The sequence below is a fragment of the Rattus norvegicus genome, chromosome 10 (assembly GCF_036323735.1).
Source record: "Rattus norvegicus strain BN/NHsdMcwi chromosome 10, GRCr8, whole genome shotgun sequence".
Lineage (NCBI taxonomy): Eukaryota > Metazoa > Chordata > Mammalia > Rodentia > Muridae > Rattus > Rattus norvegicus.
Window position 1 is genome coordinate 39357363 of NC_086028.1, and position 18617 is coordinate 39375979.

General features: G+C 42.5%; 1 protein-coding gene across 1 annotated transcript in view; it reads right to left on the reverse strand.

The window, feature by feature from the left end:
• The window catches only part of Cdc42se2 (CDC42 small effector 2), a 68504-nt gene that overhangs the window by 20094 nt on the left and 29793 nt on the right, over window positions 1-18617 (reverse strand). The window contains exons 2-3 of the mRNA NM_001126089.2: window positions 18028-18170; window positions 1271-1575 (exon numbers count right to left, since the gene is read on the reverse strand). Of these exons, the coding sequence (NP_001119561.1) occupies window positions 1271-1324 (54 nt within the window). The 5' untranslated portion in view covers window positions 1325-1575; window positions 18028-18170. The remainder of the gene's footprint in view (window positions 1-1270; window positions 1576-18027; window positions 18171-18617) is intronic.

Here is an 18617-nt window from a genome sequence, read left to right on the forward strand (position 1 = left end):
GTAACTCAGCCTCCTGAGAACTACAGGTTCTGGGCCAAAACCCTGCGCCACTGAGCTGTATCCCAGCCTTCCAGAGATGACCTTATGCAGGCCTCTGCAAAGATGGATGAATAGTTTTCTAACCTTTAAAATAGAAAGGTTAAGAAGCACAAAAAAATAGGGCTTTTGTCTTGGGACATCTATTGCTGTAATAAAACACCATGACCACATGCAACTTAGGGAGAAAAGGGTTATTATCTACTTACACTCCCACAACAGTCCACCATCGAAGGAACTCTGGGTAAGAACTCAAGGAGGGCAGGAACTGAAGCAGAGGCCATGGAGAGCGCTGCTTACTGGCTTGCTCCCCATATGGCTGGCTCAGCCTGCTTTTTTATAGCATCCAGGATCACCAGCTTAGGGGTGGTACCAACAACTACAGTGGGCTGGCCCTTCCCCCATACTTAAGGCAAGACCATACAGGCTAACCTACAGGCTAGCCTACCGTCTGATCTTCCAGAGGCAATTTCTCAGTTGAGATTCCCTCCTCTCAAATGACTCCAGCTTGTATCAAGTTGACATAAGCCAGACAGTACAGCTTGTGTGAAGTCACACAGGGTCACATAACACCTGCATGACTGCGTGAAACAACAGCCTGCCACAACTGGAGACAAGAGCTGTGAGGAAGAGCTCACAAGGTCCTGGCTGTCACCTTCCCAGCACCAGTCTAATGGCTAGCATGACACTCAGCCCTTAGCCTCCTTTCTCCCACCCTGCATCTGTCAGTGCTATGAACCACTGCCTTCTCAGTGATGCAGTGGGGCCTACAACAATTCCCCACCAGGGCAGGCAATCTTACCACGCACCTCTAACTGCTCTGAACTGGCTTCAAACTCTAAGATCTGCCTGCCTCTGCCTCCCAAGTGCAAGGATCAAAGCTCCTAGCACAATTCTTGACACCCAGTTTATCTTCAAAATACACTCTCCTCTGTTTTGCTTTTGGGTTTTTTTTTTTTGTTGTTGTTTTTTTGTTGTTTTTTTTTTTTTTTTTTTGAGGCAAGATCTTACCATATAGCACTGGCTAGCCTGAAACTTTCTCTATAGACCAGGCTGGCCTCAAACTCAAACCCTAGCTTCTCCCTGCCCAAGTGCTGGGTTACAGGTGTGTGCCACCACGCCCAGTGCTTCTGTTCCTGGGTTTTTATGGATGCTTAGAGTCCTAGAACTGCAGTTGCTGCCAGTCCCCGGGGTCCCCATGCTCAGTCAGAGAGCAAGTGTCCCAGATACTCACAGGCTGAGGCTGCTCTGCAATACAGCAGTTGAAGCACAGCCAGAATTCACTCATGCTCAGTCCAAGGCCTGAGCAAGCACCACGAAGGCTCCAAATCTTCACACAGGAAGCTCCACGATGTGCGCCCTCAAAGTGAGGATGGTCGTCAGATAACTATTTCACTGTGCCTCTGTCTCTGGAGTCAAATGTCACGAGTTGATTGAAAGGGAAGTCTGATTGCTTCTTTTCTCTGCTTCCGGTTCTACAGACTGGTTCCAAGTCAGTGGGAAGGACAGAACAGCTTTGGTCCAGAGCCGGCAGCAGGTCTAGGAAGAGGAGGAGAAATGAGTGAGGTACCCTCGGAGCCATGCATCTTCTGAAGTCTGTAGCACGAGCGATGTTACCTAAAGGCAAGTACTGCGAGTCACGGTGACTTCACAAACTATTTTTTAAGCTATGGCTTGGCCTCGAGGGGGGTCAAGTTTTAATAGTGAAAAAGAAAATCCTTGTTTTCATAGAATATTCTCTAACTATAGACTATGAATTAGTTTAAAAGCATTTTATTTAAAAATCACCAATTAAAATATTATGGTTGCCACACTAAGTTCCACAAAGACTTGCTGGTAGTCCTTTTATGTTTCCCTGAGTCCTCTGTTTTCAGACACGAAGGACCATAGTACCTGACGGATCAATGAACTCTAAGGTAAAGCGGTATAAAACATCAGAAACCGGGGATTTAGCTCAGTGGTAGAGCGCTTACCTAGGAAGCGCAAGGCCCTGGGTTCGGTCCCCAGCTCCGAAAAAAAAAAAAAAAAAAGAACCCCCAAAAAAAAAAAAAAACAACATCAGAAACCTTAAAATGACTACCCATCCTTGGAAATAGAACTGTACCTAGCAGTTAGCTTTCCTTCTGTGGATCCAGCCATTAGGGTCCCTCCCCCACCCAAATGAGTGGAGACACCTCTCACGCTGCCACAGCAAGCCAAGGTGAGTCCAAGAAGTCCTTGTCAACTGACAGAGAAGCAAAGGAAAGAGAGCCAGGGAGGTTCCAGTCATTCCTAAGACCAGTGTCACCTGAATATAAGTTTGCTTTGGTGAGCCCTAAAGTTACATTAAATGGTCTCACACTCCTGGCAACCTACCATGCACATTAGTTGAAGATCCCCAATACTGGATATGTAAGTTGCAAGCCAAGGAAGCCGTAGCAGTCAGCCAGCCATGACCGAAACAATGGTGAGAATCTAAGAGAAGCAGCAGCGTGAATAATAAAGATGGCTCAACAGAGGGAGGCGGCACAGCAGCTACAGCTCCCTGACAAGTTTACTAAAGACATCTGGCTACCCACAAACAAGAGAGAGAGGCGCTGTCAAATATCACTGAGAAAGGACAATCAGACCACAGAAGGGAGGGGCCAACTGCCAGTGGAGCCAACAAGTGAAGGCAACATACACAAGAAAAACAGAAAGCTTAGAAAGATACTGTGGCACAGAGTGAAGAAAAAAGCCACCCTTGAAATGAAAAGACCAAACGCTAAAGATGACTTCATTTGGTTACGAAAAAAGATGTGAACATTTCTGACCCAAATGGTAAAATATAAGTTGAGTATCCACAAACCTCTCAAAGAAGACCCCTAAACTGATAGACTCTGCCATCTCTTAATGACTATCTCATCAGCTTACAGAACTCTGGGGACTAATCAGATTAAAACCCTGCCCTTCCAAAATTAAATAGCACAAAGGTAACACAAAATTCTCTTTATTCTCACCAGTGTAACTGCTACATAAAGTGTTATTTTATAGCATGGGTTAAGTATCCTTTACCCTAACCAGACATACTTTTGAAAGTTCTTCCCTTTGATTTCCTCAATGCTAGAAAGGCTCTAACTCTGCTGAGATGGCACTACTGTCATCTCTGGGAAGACGAGGTCTCTGTGGAGGTGACTGCTCAAGTCACAATGTGATCAGCTACGGAGCAAACAATCCTGGACCTCACAGTTCGTGCAGAAGGCAAACACATTCAAGACTGGAGGAAGAGAAATTCAGCTTTGGTATAATTTAAATACAGACCTTGAAACAAACACTCCTTACTCTACCCCAGAAACCCTTGTCAAACTAACAGAAAAACAAAGGAAGGGGAGCCTTCCAATCATTCTCGAAACCAAGTCTAGAGGTAAGAAGGAGAGATATCAAAACTGAGAAAAAGTTTGAGATTTAATTAGATCAAAGGAAGTCTTTTACTTATTTCTTCTGCCAAATCTTGGTATAAGGAATATACTAGAAAATGAGTTAAATTCACAGTATCCAATGGGCACTTTAAACATATTAAATACTGGGGTTGGGGATTTAGCTCAGTGGTAGAGCACTTGCATAGCAAGCTCAAGGCCCTGGGTTTGGTCCTCAGTTCCAAAAAAAAAAAAAAAATTTAAATATTGAAACAGAAGGCCACAGATAAGGCTGACAAGAGAGTGGGTAAAGGCGCTGGCACCAAACTGAGGGCTTCACTTAGATCAAGACACACAGAAGAAGAGACTTTATTCTTGAAAGTTATCCTCTAACTTCCACACACAAGAGCCAAAGTGTCAAAGTCACACACACACACACACACACACACACACACACACACACACACACACACACGAGGTGGAGATAGAACATATAATCTCTAAGAATAAAAAAAAAAGTTTAACTCATATTCGTGTGTGCATGGGCAACCCCCTCGTGTATGCACTCTGTAAAGTAAAAAGTACATCTATTGCCTTAAACACTGATTCTTTACAGTAACAACTCTGAAAATTCTCTTCTAGCTTTCTGGAATGGACGTATGTATGAGTCACCTTACTGTATGAGCGCACAGCAGAACTATCGTCCTTACTGTAACTTGGTGCCCTGTGCTGAAGCATAGCTCCAAACAGGCCGACCTGCCCTTGGGTCCCAGGCCTCAGCCAGGGTCTTGTGGAAACCCCGTCTGCTCACCATGGTGCAGCCCATAGACACAGAGCTCCTCGAGGACTGTCATACCTGTTACTTGGCTAGTCCATGCGTGTCACACGTTCTGGTTTATATATAAGCAGCTAGAACCCACCTTCAAATATTAACTTCTCATTTCCAGGTTCCCTTTGCCCCTTTATTCGCTTGTCTTAAATGGCTACACTGTTTAAATTAACACATGACTTCTTGCTTTACCATCTATAATAACCCTACCAACCCACATTTCCCCAAATGTCACATTTTCTTCACATAGCCAATGCACACTCCTTTAATCCTAGCACTAGGGAGGCAGAAGCAGGAGATCAGCCTGGAGATCAGTGTGAGGCCAGCCTGGACTTGTATCTAAAAAGACAAAAACCAAAATCTAAAGCACCACACCAAAGATGTTTCCTAAGATGCCTTGGGAAATGTCAGTGTGCTTGCCCTCCTCAAATGACATTTTTAGAATTATTTCAGGTGTATGAACCTAAAATATTTATATATAAACATCTTCAAAGAATACTGAATCTGTTGCAAAATAATTCAACATTGTTATTATATTAATAGTAACATTCACTTCTTGAGCTGAAAGTTGCTTAAAATAGTTCCATTTTTAAAACTTTATACTTTTAAAGCTAAGTACTATTACAGAAAACAAAAGGATCAGGAGTTCAAAGTCACCTTCCCCTGTACAACAAGTTTGAGGCCAGCTTGGGCTACATGAGAGTTCCCAACAAAATACAAACCAAAGCAAAACCCTACACTTAAAAAAACAGACCAACTATCCACAGGGGAGCAGAAGCCCAGCAGTGACACAGCCCTGCACATTCCACACATAAGTCAACATCAGACTGGTCCACAGCAGCAGAACTTTCTCCTAAAGCCTAATCTTAAGGGAAGGAAGAGCTGGACACAGTTCAGAAACAGGAACACTGAGTCTGCATAGCACTGTACCAAAGCTAGGAATTTAGACATTGAAGTAAAGACATGGCATGTGCTATGCCTACAGCCGAGTTTAGATGCTGTTCCTGAAAGCGGCATTCCTCTGGCTGTCCGAAGACTTTCAGAAGCTTAAGTATTCCAATCATTTAGAAGAGTTGGCGTGGAGAAGTGACAGGCCCTCGCACCCATCGGATTTCTGTTATAAAACAGAATGCCATGTTTCAGTGACCAGATCTAAATGAAAGCTAAATCAGATGCTATCAGGCACTGCACACCGCATGCTCTTATCTGTCATCAAAATTAAAAATGGCAAATGCAAGACTGAGCTAACATAACAGGGATTTTTTTTTTTTTTTTTGGTGGTGGTTTTGTTTTGTTTTGTTTTCCCAAGATAGGATGGCACTATGTTGCCCAGACTAGTTCTGACTTCTGTGCCTCAAGGATTCCCAGGCCAAGTAACTCAGCCTACAAGCACACACTACCACATCTCACAATTAACTACAAAATAGCTTTGAAATCTATCAAGAAGAAAAACAAATTTTTAAAAAAATGTGTATGTGTGTAGGGCATGTGCACATGCATGCAAGTACATGTGGAGGCCAGAAGACAGCGTTAAATCCACTAGCTCTGGTGTTACAGGGCAGGTGGTGTGCGTGTGTGTGTGTGTGTGTGTGTGCGCGCGCGCACCAGACAGACAGACAGACAGACAGACAGACAGACAGACAGACAGGAGTCACCCAATGTAAATGGTGGGAACAGAACTAAGGTAGAACTATGCAACCTCTCTTTAGCCCCAAGGGGGAAATTTTTTTTAATTAAAATGGCATATTCATAAAAATAATAATGAATCACAGCTTTACAGATGATTATTCTTGAGAAGCATTATATAAAACAGCACACGGAGAACCATTGCCACAAATTTCAAAAACAGTTTAAACAATATTTGTCTAGAGATACAAAAATAGGTCAAAGTAAAGTTAACAGTCAGGAGGGCACTCAAGGGCAGGATTCCAAACAGAAAAGGATGCACAAAGACTCCTGGACCACTGACAATGTTCTGCCCCCCTCCCGACTCCCAGTTGGGCTAGAATGAAAGCCAGGAGAGCAGTCCATCACTGGCTGTGACCCCAGCCCTGATCTATCTCTCAAACCTGGGTTGTAGCTATAAAAGTATTGTTAACCAGGACATTTGTGCACCATACAACTGTCAATATACGTATTTTTAAAGATTTGTCTTGGGGTTGGGGATTTAGCTCAGTGGTAGAGTGCTTGCCTAGCAAGCGCAAGGCCCTGGGTTTGGTCCCCAGCTCCGACAAAAAAGAAAAAAAAAAGATTTGTCTTTTAATTTAAAAACATTATGTATATTAGGGTTTTTGTGTGCATGTGTGTATATGCACCATGTCTATGGCCTGGGCCCACAAAGTCCAGAAAAGGGAATCAAAATCCTTGGAACTAGAGTTTCAAATGGTTGTGAGCTGTTTTTAGGTGCTAGGAACTGAACCTGGGTCCTCTAGAAAAGCACTGAATACTTTTAACCACTGAACCATCTCTGCAGTCTCTCTTCCTCTCCACTTGCTCTGTGTATGTAATGAGCACAGTGCTTAGGGAGGCCAGAAGAAAGCACCAGATTCCTTGGAGCTGAAGTTAAGATGGTTGTGAGCTATAGACACAGGTGCCAGACCGGACTCACGTACCCTTTAAGAACTCCAAGCATTCCTAACCACTGAGCTACCAATCTAGTCCTACAAGATTATTTTTAAGTGCCCAAACGTTTAAATAAGATATAAACAGTAACAGTAAATGTAATTAGCAGTTGGTCAAATGAACTGATGAGGATCAGAAATGAAAATCCAAAGAATCAAGTAAAGATGAACACCTTTCTTTACTAGTGACATTGAAGGGTTGGGTAAAATTAGGGGAAAGGGTGCCTAACTTACACCAAATGCCAAAGTTGTTTCCTACAGAAGTACAAAGCTATTAACCAATGACAGGTATGACTTATCAATACAGCTCATTCACAGCCAACAGGAGCACAAACTAACTGTCCCACACTAGTTTCGAACAGTTTTGTTTTCAGGTTCTTTCTGTTGTTGTTTTTAATGTTTCATTATGTGTGTGGGGGGTGTGGATGCATGGCTGAGGGGATGTGCATGTAAAGGTCAGAAGGCAATCTCAGGGGTCATTCCTCAGGAGCTATCTTCTGTGTTTGGGGTGTGCAAGTGACAGAGTCTCAAACTGGCCTGGAATGACCCCAGGCTGGGCTGGCTGGACAGCAAACCCCAATATTGGGGGGTGCCACAGTGCCCACAGTTCTATGTTTAAGGTTTAACTTTTCTGTATGAGTACTTTGCTTGCATGTGTGTATATGCACTGGACATGCCAACCTGGTGCCCACAAAAGCCAGAAAAGGGCACTGGATCCCCTGCAGTTGAAGCTACAGATGGCTGTGAGGCTCCATGTGGGTGCTAGGAACTGAACTTGGGTTCTCTAGTACAGCACCAAATGCTCTTAAACTGAGCCCTCTCTCCAGTCCCATATTTTTAGTGGGTTCTGGAAAGTCAAACTTGGGTCCTTGCTTTATCAACTAATCTATCTCCCCAGACTCTTGTTTTCCACATTGCAGGAAAGACCAAGTTACATCAGGTGTCTTCAGTTTTATACCATCAGTGTTTTTTGTTTGTTTGTTTGTTTGTTTGTTTGTTTGTTTTGAGGCAGTCTCTTACAGAACCTAGAGCTCATGAACTCATCTAGACTGGTTGGTCAGGGAGCCCAAAGGATAGGACCCTTAGCCCTGGGGTTATAGGCATACACTGCTGTGCCCTTTTGGCTTCTACTAAAGACTGGGGATTAAATTTGATCTCCAATGCTTGCACAGTCAACACTTTGCCAACGCAGCCATCTCCCAAGCCCCTGTTTTCAGCCTTTTCAGTTAGGGTCTTATGAGGCCCAAGTGACCCTGAACTTACTAGCAAACTAAGGACTGCTTGAGAGTTTCTGGTTCACTTCCTTTTTTCCTTTAAGATTTATTCATTTATGAATGTCAGCTGTCTTCAGACACACCAGAAGAGGGCACCAGATCCCATTACAGATGGTTGTGAGCCACCATGTGGTTGCTGGGAATTGAACTCTGGACCTCTGGAAGAGCAGTCAGTGCTCCTAACCACTGAGCCATCTCTCCAGCCCTCTGATCCACTTCCTACAAGCTAAATTTATAGGAGTGGCAACGTGCCCAGTTTGAAATTGTTCTTTGAACATGATTTGTAATAACTCTTGGAGGAGTTTCCAACTCACATATTAACAGATCCACTTCTGTGTGGTTAACCAAAAGTCCAAAGAAGCCACTGTTACTGAACTAGTCTCAAAGAGCAGAGAGGAGTGCATGCAATTACAGAAACAGTATTTTACTCCTGCTTGAAATGACCAGTTAGACATTAGTCTTTCCCACTGATTGGTGTAAATGGATGACAGACTAAGTTCAATATTTAACAGGGCTGGAGAGATGACTTGGTGGTTAAAATGGCTCGCAGAGTTCAGTTCTCAGCACATATGTTGAGTAGTGCCTGTGCCTTCAGTTCCAGGGGACACAACTCCCTCTTCTGGCCTCTGTGGGCACTATCCACACTAAGCAAACGAATGCATGAATGGACAGACGGATACATGTATGTAAATTTTTAAAAGTTTTAAATCATGTTCATATGCTGACAAGTGTGAAGAGTTTTTATTTTGGAGGAAACACAGGAGTAGAAATCCTACATCAAATTTCAAGCACAGAATGAGTTTTACTTTCTAAGAAGCTGTCCACCACTTTTGCAAACTGGTTTTATCACCTTACTTCCTAACAGTGATGTGTAAGAGTCCCACTGCCCCACATCCTGCCATTCTCTACACTACAGCCAGCGTGGCTCATCTTACTCATTACAGTGGACAGTAGTGTCCCTCGGTTTTAGTTTACCCTCTTCTGATAACTAATACTATTAACGGTATTTTCTTTTAAAAGGGGTCTTAATATCTTTGTATGTACCCATGTGCGTGAATGCTGTGTGCGTGTGAGTACCTGCAGATCCCTTGGATCTGGAGTCACATGTGGTTCTGTGCCATGGGAAACTGAATACAAGAGAAGTGAGCACTCTTGGCTGCTAAGCCATTCTTCCAGCCTCATTCGATGTTTTCACGTTTGTTGATATTCACACACCTTGCTCAGCTCTGTATTTTCAGATCTACCGCACATTTTTAAAAGATAAAACTTTTATTATTTCTAACTATGTGTATGTGTCTCCATGTGAGTATGTCCGTGCAGAAGTTCTGAACAGCAGGGTGCAGAAGCTCTGAGCCCCAGAAGGCTGTGAACTGCCTAGGTGTGAGAACCGATCTCTTCAGATTCCCAATGCCCATTTTAAAATTTTAGTTATGTTCTATTACTGTAATCTCAATTCCATTTTAATTAAACCAAGTTCTTTATATACTCTAGAACAAGTCCCTTGTCCACTACATACATGAGTATTTTTTTCTGATCTTTTTCTTTCATACAAATGTCTTTTGGAGAGAGGCTAGCTTACATGAACTCTGATACATCAGCTCTATCTTTTATGATTTATGTCCTGCCTAAGAAATTTTGATGTATTCCTCAATCACATAGACTGTCCATTTATTCTAGAACTCCTAGGTTTAATTTTGTATCTATACTCCAATTTGTAGCCCAATTTGTCCCCCTGCACTTCCAGCTCCACTGAGGTAAGACCTGCAGTTGGGACGGAAGTGCCCTGCTTTTACTGTTAGTTTTTGAATTCCATCCTACTTCTGGGCTCCCTCTATTTCCACATACACTTTAGAATCAGTCTATCACTGCGAAGTTTGACTGTTTTTCCTTTTAACTCTTTTGTGAATTAATCATGACTGGAGGCTTGTTTTTCCTATGTAAGCCCAGTGTTTCCTATAAAGTTTGCATATACTATTGTTTAGATAGCCACAAAAATGCCTAAGTTCAAGTATGAATGTTAACTTAATTAATTGGCTTAGAATTATTATACCACATGGACAGGATACACCCATTCACACTGAACACTGGTATGTAGAGGAAAGGTTAGAAAGGAGCATGGAATGCTGGTTTACGATTGTAACAGCTGGCTAGTGCTAGTGTTAGCGAAGGCCAGCCTGGGCTACACAGCAATGTCCAACAAACTGGCTTAGAACTGCAGAAAATTCATCTTTGTAGATCTTATTTTGCTGCTCTAGGAAATGATTTCATACTAGTGTATTCATATCTCTATGATCCATGTGAGGATTGAGTAAGTAAATACAGACTGCCTAGAAATGCGGTTGGGAAGTTTGCAGAGCTGTGTGTTTAACACCTTTCCTAAGTAACTGTTTTCATTACTGTTGCTATGCTACTACTGTTGCCCTTGTTACCATTTTCTTCTTTGGCTTTCTCAGTGCTACCCTAGAAGAATGGACAAAGACTGTCCTGGCCAGGCTCCCTCTCTTAGATTGAGCAACACATTAAAGAGTATCTACCTACATTTATATTTAAAAGAGAAAATATAGCAAAACTGGTATCAAGGTACAGAGAAAATAAACCAATCAAATTAATTCTTCCTTTTTATAGCAAGGTCCTAATATCATCCAAGGTATTTTAAATGTATAATTTATACATCCACATCATATATTAATTTTACAGAGAACTCTCAGTAGATAGTTGAACTAGTAAATCTAACTTGGTTACTTTATCAATTAATAAGTCTCACTAAACAACTGCATACTAAATTGATTTGTCACATTTTCTCCTCTAAACACAGAAGGCTCTGGATGTCCAAGGCATAAAGGTTTAGAAGGGAATGATATTCAATATCGAGCTACTCCTAGCACATCTACCAAGCAAAAGAGGACGTAACGGAGCAGGCCTCACAAATGAGTGGTGTGTGTAATCCATGCCTCTTGGCCGGGCAAGGAAATCCCTATCAGTCCCTTGGGATGTGAAAGCCAGTTCAACACAAACTGCAGTGGCTTATCTGGGTGTAAACAAGGCAAGGTGGAGGACAGCTTTAATCCTGTTTCAGATTACTCCCCAGAGACAAACGATCACTTGGACTTACACTCCATTCCTATGTGCCTGGTGCCAAGTGCCTCAGACTTGTCAACTTGATAAATAAGGCATTTCGGCCATCAAATGAGCTTTTGGATGGAAACCTTTTTTTTTTTTTTAAATAAAATAATCTGTGACAACAGAATTACACCACACTCTATATGGAGTTTTCTTAGTTACTTGAAACATTTTTCAATATAAATTGCTTTTCCATTTATTGTTTTATGTCTATAAATGTTTTGCCTGAGAGATCTGAAAGGGGCACTAGAAAGGAACTAGAATGATACAGAGTTGTAAGTAAACCACCAGCCATCTCTGCAGCCCCCTATTTGAAACTCCTTCACTAGAAACACTATCCTCTTTCTAGTGCCACCTCTCTCTCTCCTCATCCCTCCTACATTCTTTATTGTGAGGCTTCTTTAGCCTCAATTGTCTTGCCTAGGCTGACCTAGACTCCTGGGCTTAAGCAATATTCTCACCTTCGTCCCCATGGTAGTGAGGACTGTACACACACCACCATCAGGCTTAAGTTGTATGTTTTTAACAAAAATCTGCATCCAACTGTATTACCCAAATTAACATTGTAGTTGAAGCAGACAACTGATAAGCAGTTTCTACAGAGAGTATAGCATCTGGCTTAGTGTGGATGCTCCATCTTTTCTTAAAGGGAAGGAGAGGGACAGGACGAGGAATAGGCACTAGTCATGAGAAGGCTGGGACAGCCTATGCCTACAGTCAGAAGGGAGTGATGGCACACCAGAGGCTAAGGCAAGACTCTGAACTTGAAGGCTACATGGTGATACCCAGTCCCCCTAAAAGAAAATCATTTTTAGGGGACAGGGAGAGGGTTCAGAGGATAAGAGTGATTGCTGTGCAAGCATGAGGACCTGAGGTGATCCTCTACACACACAGAAAAGGCCCACACACCTGTGACCTGTGCACTGAGGGGGGTGAAGACAAGCAAACTGATGGGGTTTGCTGACCAGCTAAACTGCAAAGTCAGCAAGTCCAGTGAAAGACTCTGCCTCAGGGGAATAAGGGAGAAATCTGTTTTCCTGATGATCTTCCTCTGGCATGTGCACACGCGCACACGCGTACACACACACACACACACACAAACTAAAAATCAAGAAAACATGACTTAGATTTAGATAATACTATATACACTGTTTAACAATTACTCATTAGCCATACTGCACATACCATGTCATGTAGCCATCTTGTCTGATGAAGCGGCAGCATAGCCCAGGACTCAGTCAGGATCCTTACAAACAGCCCACAGGTATTGGGCATACTCATTAAGCCCACAGGTATTGGGCTACTCACTAAGCTACAGGAGAAACCATACTCTAGTGTGAACTCCTGCCCACATGCCCTGATGGAGAGAGGTTAAAGTTCAAGTCACGCAAACAGTAACTCTGAGGGTCGGTCAGAGAAGACCTCCATCTAGACAGGCTGTTGACTGTTATATACAATTAACTGGGGGAATCTAAATGTTAGACACAATGTGTCATATATAACTATAATTTAAGGTAGCAGTGAGCTAGACTTTATTAAGACGCCTGATGTATCTGAATTGCCATTTCTTCATTCCCAGGATAAGGATAGCATTTGCCTCTTAGGATTATGAAAATTAAAATAAATGATAATCCTTTTCACAATGTTTTTAGTATGTGTAAACAACTCAAGTGTTGTTTAACTCCTTTTGGGGGAGGTTTATAATATATTTGGAGTTTTCTGTTTTAAAAGGAAATTTACTAACACTAATTAATTTTTTTTAAACCAATCAAAGAAAATGAGCTGGACATGGAGTCTCTCTGTCTGTAATTCCAGTGCCCAAGTGACAGTCAGGATGATTCAGAATTCAAAGGACAGCAGAGCTGCAGAGATCCTGTTTGGGTGTGAGGGGTTGCTGGGAATCAAACACAGGGCAGGAAAGGATTCAATACAACTTAATGGTAATAAAAATTTAAAAAAAATTAAAGCAGCACTTCAATTTTAACAACTTGTCGGATGTGGTCAGGAACCAACTATTATGTCCAAAGAATGAAGTAAACCACTGGCTCCTTGAACCCAGGACTTGCCCTGTCCAGTGGGAATCCACAGCACAGCAGAAAGGGGAGGTGGAAGTACAAGGGAAAGGAGCCCATGACCTGTCAGGAGCCCATAACCCATCATCATGCTTTGTCCAGGCTATAAACAGAACTGAAGCACATTAAACTATATGTAAAGACTGAATGGGAAACTTAACTATTGAGAGATTCTTGAGGGCACTAATTAAAAATAAAAGTCATGGATTTTCAGGAGAGAAATAAAAAAGAATAAAATATGAAAACCCACAGGGGAAGATGACAAGTTTAAAATACTCACTGCTTCTAATTAAAGAAATGTTTGGCACCTCTCTAGAGAAGCCCATGGAGGGCATTCTAGTATATTTCTCCACATGTCTCTCTTGGTCTTTCTTAATACTGTGCTCAAATATATATTAAAACTATTTTTTATCAGGTGTTGGCGCATGCCTTTAATCCCAGCACATGGGAAGCAGAGGCAGGCCAATTTCAAGTTCCAGGCCAGTCTGGTCTACAGAGTGAGTTCCAAGATAGCCAGGGCTACAAAGAGAAATCCTGTCTTAAAACAAAACAAACAACAACAACAAAAACAATCCACAACCTGCTCAAAAAATAAATAAATAAATAAAGCCCAAATGGCAACTACTGTGTCATATGTATTCCACTTTCACTTTAAACTGTGATTGTGTTCAGTATTGGGAAGGGAACAAGGAAAATGTCTGAGGTGATTGAAATGACAACAGCCCCCACAGGCTCATGTTTGATTACTTGTTCCCCTGATGGTAGAACTGTTTGGGAAGGATTAAGAGGTGTGACCTTGTTCAAGGAGGTGTGTCACTGGGGACAGGCTTTAAGGTTTCAAAAGACCAGTGTCACTCCCAGTTTGCTCTCTGCCTCCTTTTGGGGTTCAAGTTTTGAATGTCAGCTGCTGCTCCAGCCACCTTCTACTTCTTTTTTTTTTTTTCCTTCGGAGCTGGGGACCAAACCCAGGGCCTTGCGATTGCTAGGCAAGCGCTCTACCACTGAGCTAAATCCCCAACCCCCACCTTCTACTTCTTTCCATTCACTACCCCATCTTAACCTCTAACCTTCTGAAGCCATCAGCCCCAGACAAACTCTTCTGTGAGTTGCCTTGACTGTGGTATCTCTAAGGTACTGGCAAACCACATATATGTGAATTTCACTCCTTTTATGAAAACAACCTAAATTTTCACCAATAGTAATCTATAAAGAACTCAAAAGAAAGAAAACTTCACATGGATAAAAATTCTTCACTGAAATACTTAAGACAAGATCAAAAACCTTGGAACAACCCAATATCAAGTGGCCAAGTAGTTCCAAGGCACAGCTAATGACAGCTTTTGCAGCCATGTCAGTGTTAAATAAAATTTTGTTGTTTTGTTTTTAACTTTATCTGCATTTACTTCACACTGAGCTTTTGTCTCTTCAGTTTCTTCTGTGCAACCTCCTCTCCTAGCTTTGGAACAATCTGTTCCTTCTCAGTGACGATCGTCTCAGTGTGGCGGGGCAGCTCATGTATGGGTTAACCCAGCCATGAGCGCTGTAGGTTCACCGCTGCATCTCAGGTAGGTGCTGTGTTCACCCGCATGTGTTCAGTGACAGAGAATCTACATCTGAACCCTTAAGTTCAGCGTTACTTGCTGCACTTTTAAGCATGTGCAACAAAAATTCAGCACACCATTTTGGCCACCGTCCCTGTGCCCAGCCTCACTGTTTGGCCTGGGCACACCTACCGACTCCACCATTATACCACCAGAATGGCACACACTGCTTCTTTAAAGTGACATCCTTCAGATACTTGGTGGCTTTGCAGATATGCATACCCTTGATGGCCTGGGCAGTTTCCTGGGTGTTCTTAAAGTGAACACAAAGGTTTGAACCTCTTGATTTGCATGATTTTGTGGGGTTTTCTGGGTCAAGAGTAGCAACCATCTCCACATGTCACCTGTGAACACGACAGCTCTGGCTGGTTACAGGAAGAGGAAGCTTGCTTGTCTTTTTAAAGATACTTATTTTTACTTTATGTGTATGAATGTTTTACCTGCATGTATGTCTGTGCACCCTCAGACACCAGAAAAAGGCATCAGATCCCTCGGAACCTGAATTGCAGAATGCTATGTGCTGCCATGTGAGTGCTGGAACCTGAACCAAGATTCTCTTAAAGACAGCCATTGAGCTGTCTCTTCAGCAACAAATATTATCTCTAAAACATCTGATAAATCTTATACCATGTTTTGAAGACATCCGGATTTCACAAAAAATGGGCAGCAACAATTACATTTTAGATATAATTCACAGAAATAAATATTAACTTGAAAGGATAGATTTTTTTATACTCAGACTATAATACAGCTTTTATGACAGCTTTTGTAGCTTTTAAATAATAAACTATATGTGGAAGATTCCAACATCTTCCACACAACACAAAGGACTGGCCTATGTCTGTGAGTGCTTTATGTTTTCATCTGTTTCATTAGCACAGCTCCACAGGAGACCACTGATGGCCTGTTTCTGGAAATCTGCCCCAATTCTTCTTACCAGGCCTTGTTGCCAGGGCTGCAGCTGCACAACCAATTCTTATTAAAATGGGGTCTTTGAAATGCTGCTCTATGGAAAAGGATATAAAGGATTTCATTATCTCTTCTCAAAACTCACAGTGTGGATTATGCTCCACCTTCCCTTCCCTTCCCAGGCCCACAACCACTCACGTCCCTTTCTGCCAACTTAAACACCAAAGACAAAGGCAGAAGCAGCCCAGCCGTATGAACAGTGTGCGGAGTCATGACAGAGAACACAGCTCAGCACTGAACCTTAGCCTAGCAGGTTATTTCTCAAATGAGTGTAAAATCAGTGATGGGGCCATGAGCGACAGTCGCTCTCATGCTTAGATGTGTCTTGAGAAACTTCCAAAGAGAAAGCACTTGGGGAAAAGACCCAGTGCTCTCTAAACCCAAGAATCATTTCACAAACAGAAATGGGAGAAGTGAAAGGACTCCCTCACTCTGCTATTGTCCTAAGGGCCCTGACAGCTGCTGGGAGGAGAATTTTATGGATGGGTTTTTTCTCTTCCATGTTCATTAGGACCACATGCCCTGTGCCTCTCTCAATAAACTTCTAAACTGCTGGCCAGCTCACGAGAGGCAATTTATGACTAAATTTATCTTTTAAGAAACATTAATGTAAATTTATGAAGATTAGTTATTTTCAACTGAATGTAAACCGTTAAATACTCAAAGGCAAAGTAAAAACCAAGGCCACATTTTTATTAAGCAACATTTTCAGTGTTGGTAGGGCACTAGAATTTTTGTAGCACTAAGAACTTTACCATACCAATGATTTTAAAGACAGGAATTTAGACTGGGAGCATTCCTGGGAGTCTACTGTAGTCTGTTCCCCAGCAATGTACTTACAGTGTGAGAAGGCAGGAAAGGAGAGTGTGGACACTCTCCCCCAAGGACCCAATTACACATGTGCTTCAGGGCAGAGAAAAGAGGCTCAGTGAGGTCCAGATATAAACACACACAGTTCCTGGCATTTTATCCACTGCAATCAAAGCCGAGTCAGTGACTTCAGTGTTTTTAACACAGTCGGATTCATATTAAACAACTGCTTTCCCTACGCTTTTCAATTCTAATAGCTGTCCAGCTCCACACAAAGTGTTCACTCTCAGTATTGGCAAAAGAACTTTAAAATACTTTGTTTTTTATGAGTTTTGCCCTTAGTACATTCTACTTTTAAAAAGTTGACACAGTTGCCAGCTTTAAGTTCCCCTTAATTTTAGAGAAACAGTATTTTTATTTTATTTAAAGTGCTTCCAAAAGACCCTCCAGAACTCTTAGGTTCCCTGTCACTGCAGGTGTTGACTGCCTGGTGGGAAACACCCTTCCTCCAGAGGAGGTCTGTGATCTCTGAGACTGTGCTGGAAGGGTCTCTTATCTCAACCATCCTCATTCTGTTATATAGTGGGTCACACTGTAGAGAGGATAAACATGCTTCTATCCAGAGAAAAAAATTCAGGTCTTTTCTTCCCTTCCCCTTTCCTTTCCTTCTTCCCTTGCCGCCACCGCCTCCTCCTCCTCCTCTTCCTCCTCCTCTTCCCCCCACATCCCCCCACTTCCCTCCCTCCCTGTCTCTTTTGAGAAAGGGTCTCTCTATGTAATCCTGGCTATCCTGGAACTCACTTTATACACCAGGCAGTCTCTGCCTCCCAAGTGCTAAAATTAAAGGCATACTCCACCATACCGAGCTCCCAGTAGATTTTTAATAATTAAGATTAGGCTATCAAAGTGGCTTTTTTTTTTTTTTTTTTTTGGTTCTTTTTTTCGGAGCTGGGGACCGAACCCAGGGCCTTGCGCTTCCTAGGCAAGCGCTCTACCACTGAGCTAAATCCCCAACCCCTCAAAGTGGCTTTAAGAGTAGACAACCACTGGCTGATTAAACGGATGAAATGTGGAATGTATTGTGACTAACTAGAAGACAGTCATGAGATGATAAACCACCATCACTGGGAGAGAAGAGGAAACCATAGGCCATGGAAGGCTATGCTTAACCTGAAAATCAAAGCCACACCCTAAAACCACACTAATACTGAAGGGGAGAACTCCAACAAAATAGACTGACTGCTGCTGAGTGCTAAGAACACGAAGTAGACTGGTTCTGTGGACGTCATTTCGATATCTAGCCATCAGTGGACAGACTTACCACTCATCAATGGGGCCACTCACTCAGCTCTGAGTGGAGACTACGCTGAAAGACACACAGGCGACTCTGCAGACTCATTAGCAGTTGTTCCTTGAAGACATCTTCTCATTTGGTTTCTGTGTTTCACTCAACACTGGCGCTATCTGAAAACAAAAGCATGTAGTTAGGAGGGGAAAGCTGCAGGGAGCAATTCTCCCTTCTATATAATTAACTGATACAGATGAAAACTGAACTCAAATGCTAGAGCTCACTTAAACGCCAAGTTTACACAAACAACCTACTTTTTAATGCCTGGAATGTGCTTATTACACAAAGCCCCCACCCTTTTCTCATCATATAGACTGACTGTTGCCTCCATGCCATGCAATGTAGAACTCAGACCAAAGGTGCCCACTACACAGAATCCAGGTGACAAGTCTTCCATGGACACAGTATGTCAAAGGACACCTGTCTACATGAACAAATCTGAAGACTTCACCAAAAACACAGATCTCTAATCTCTCTTGAAAAATGAAATCAAACAACCTAAGGTCTGCTCCTACAAGGAGCGCCATCAGATTGAATAAACTGCCACCTCTCGATGGGCGTGG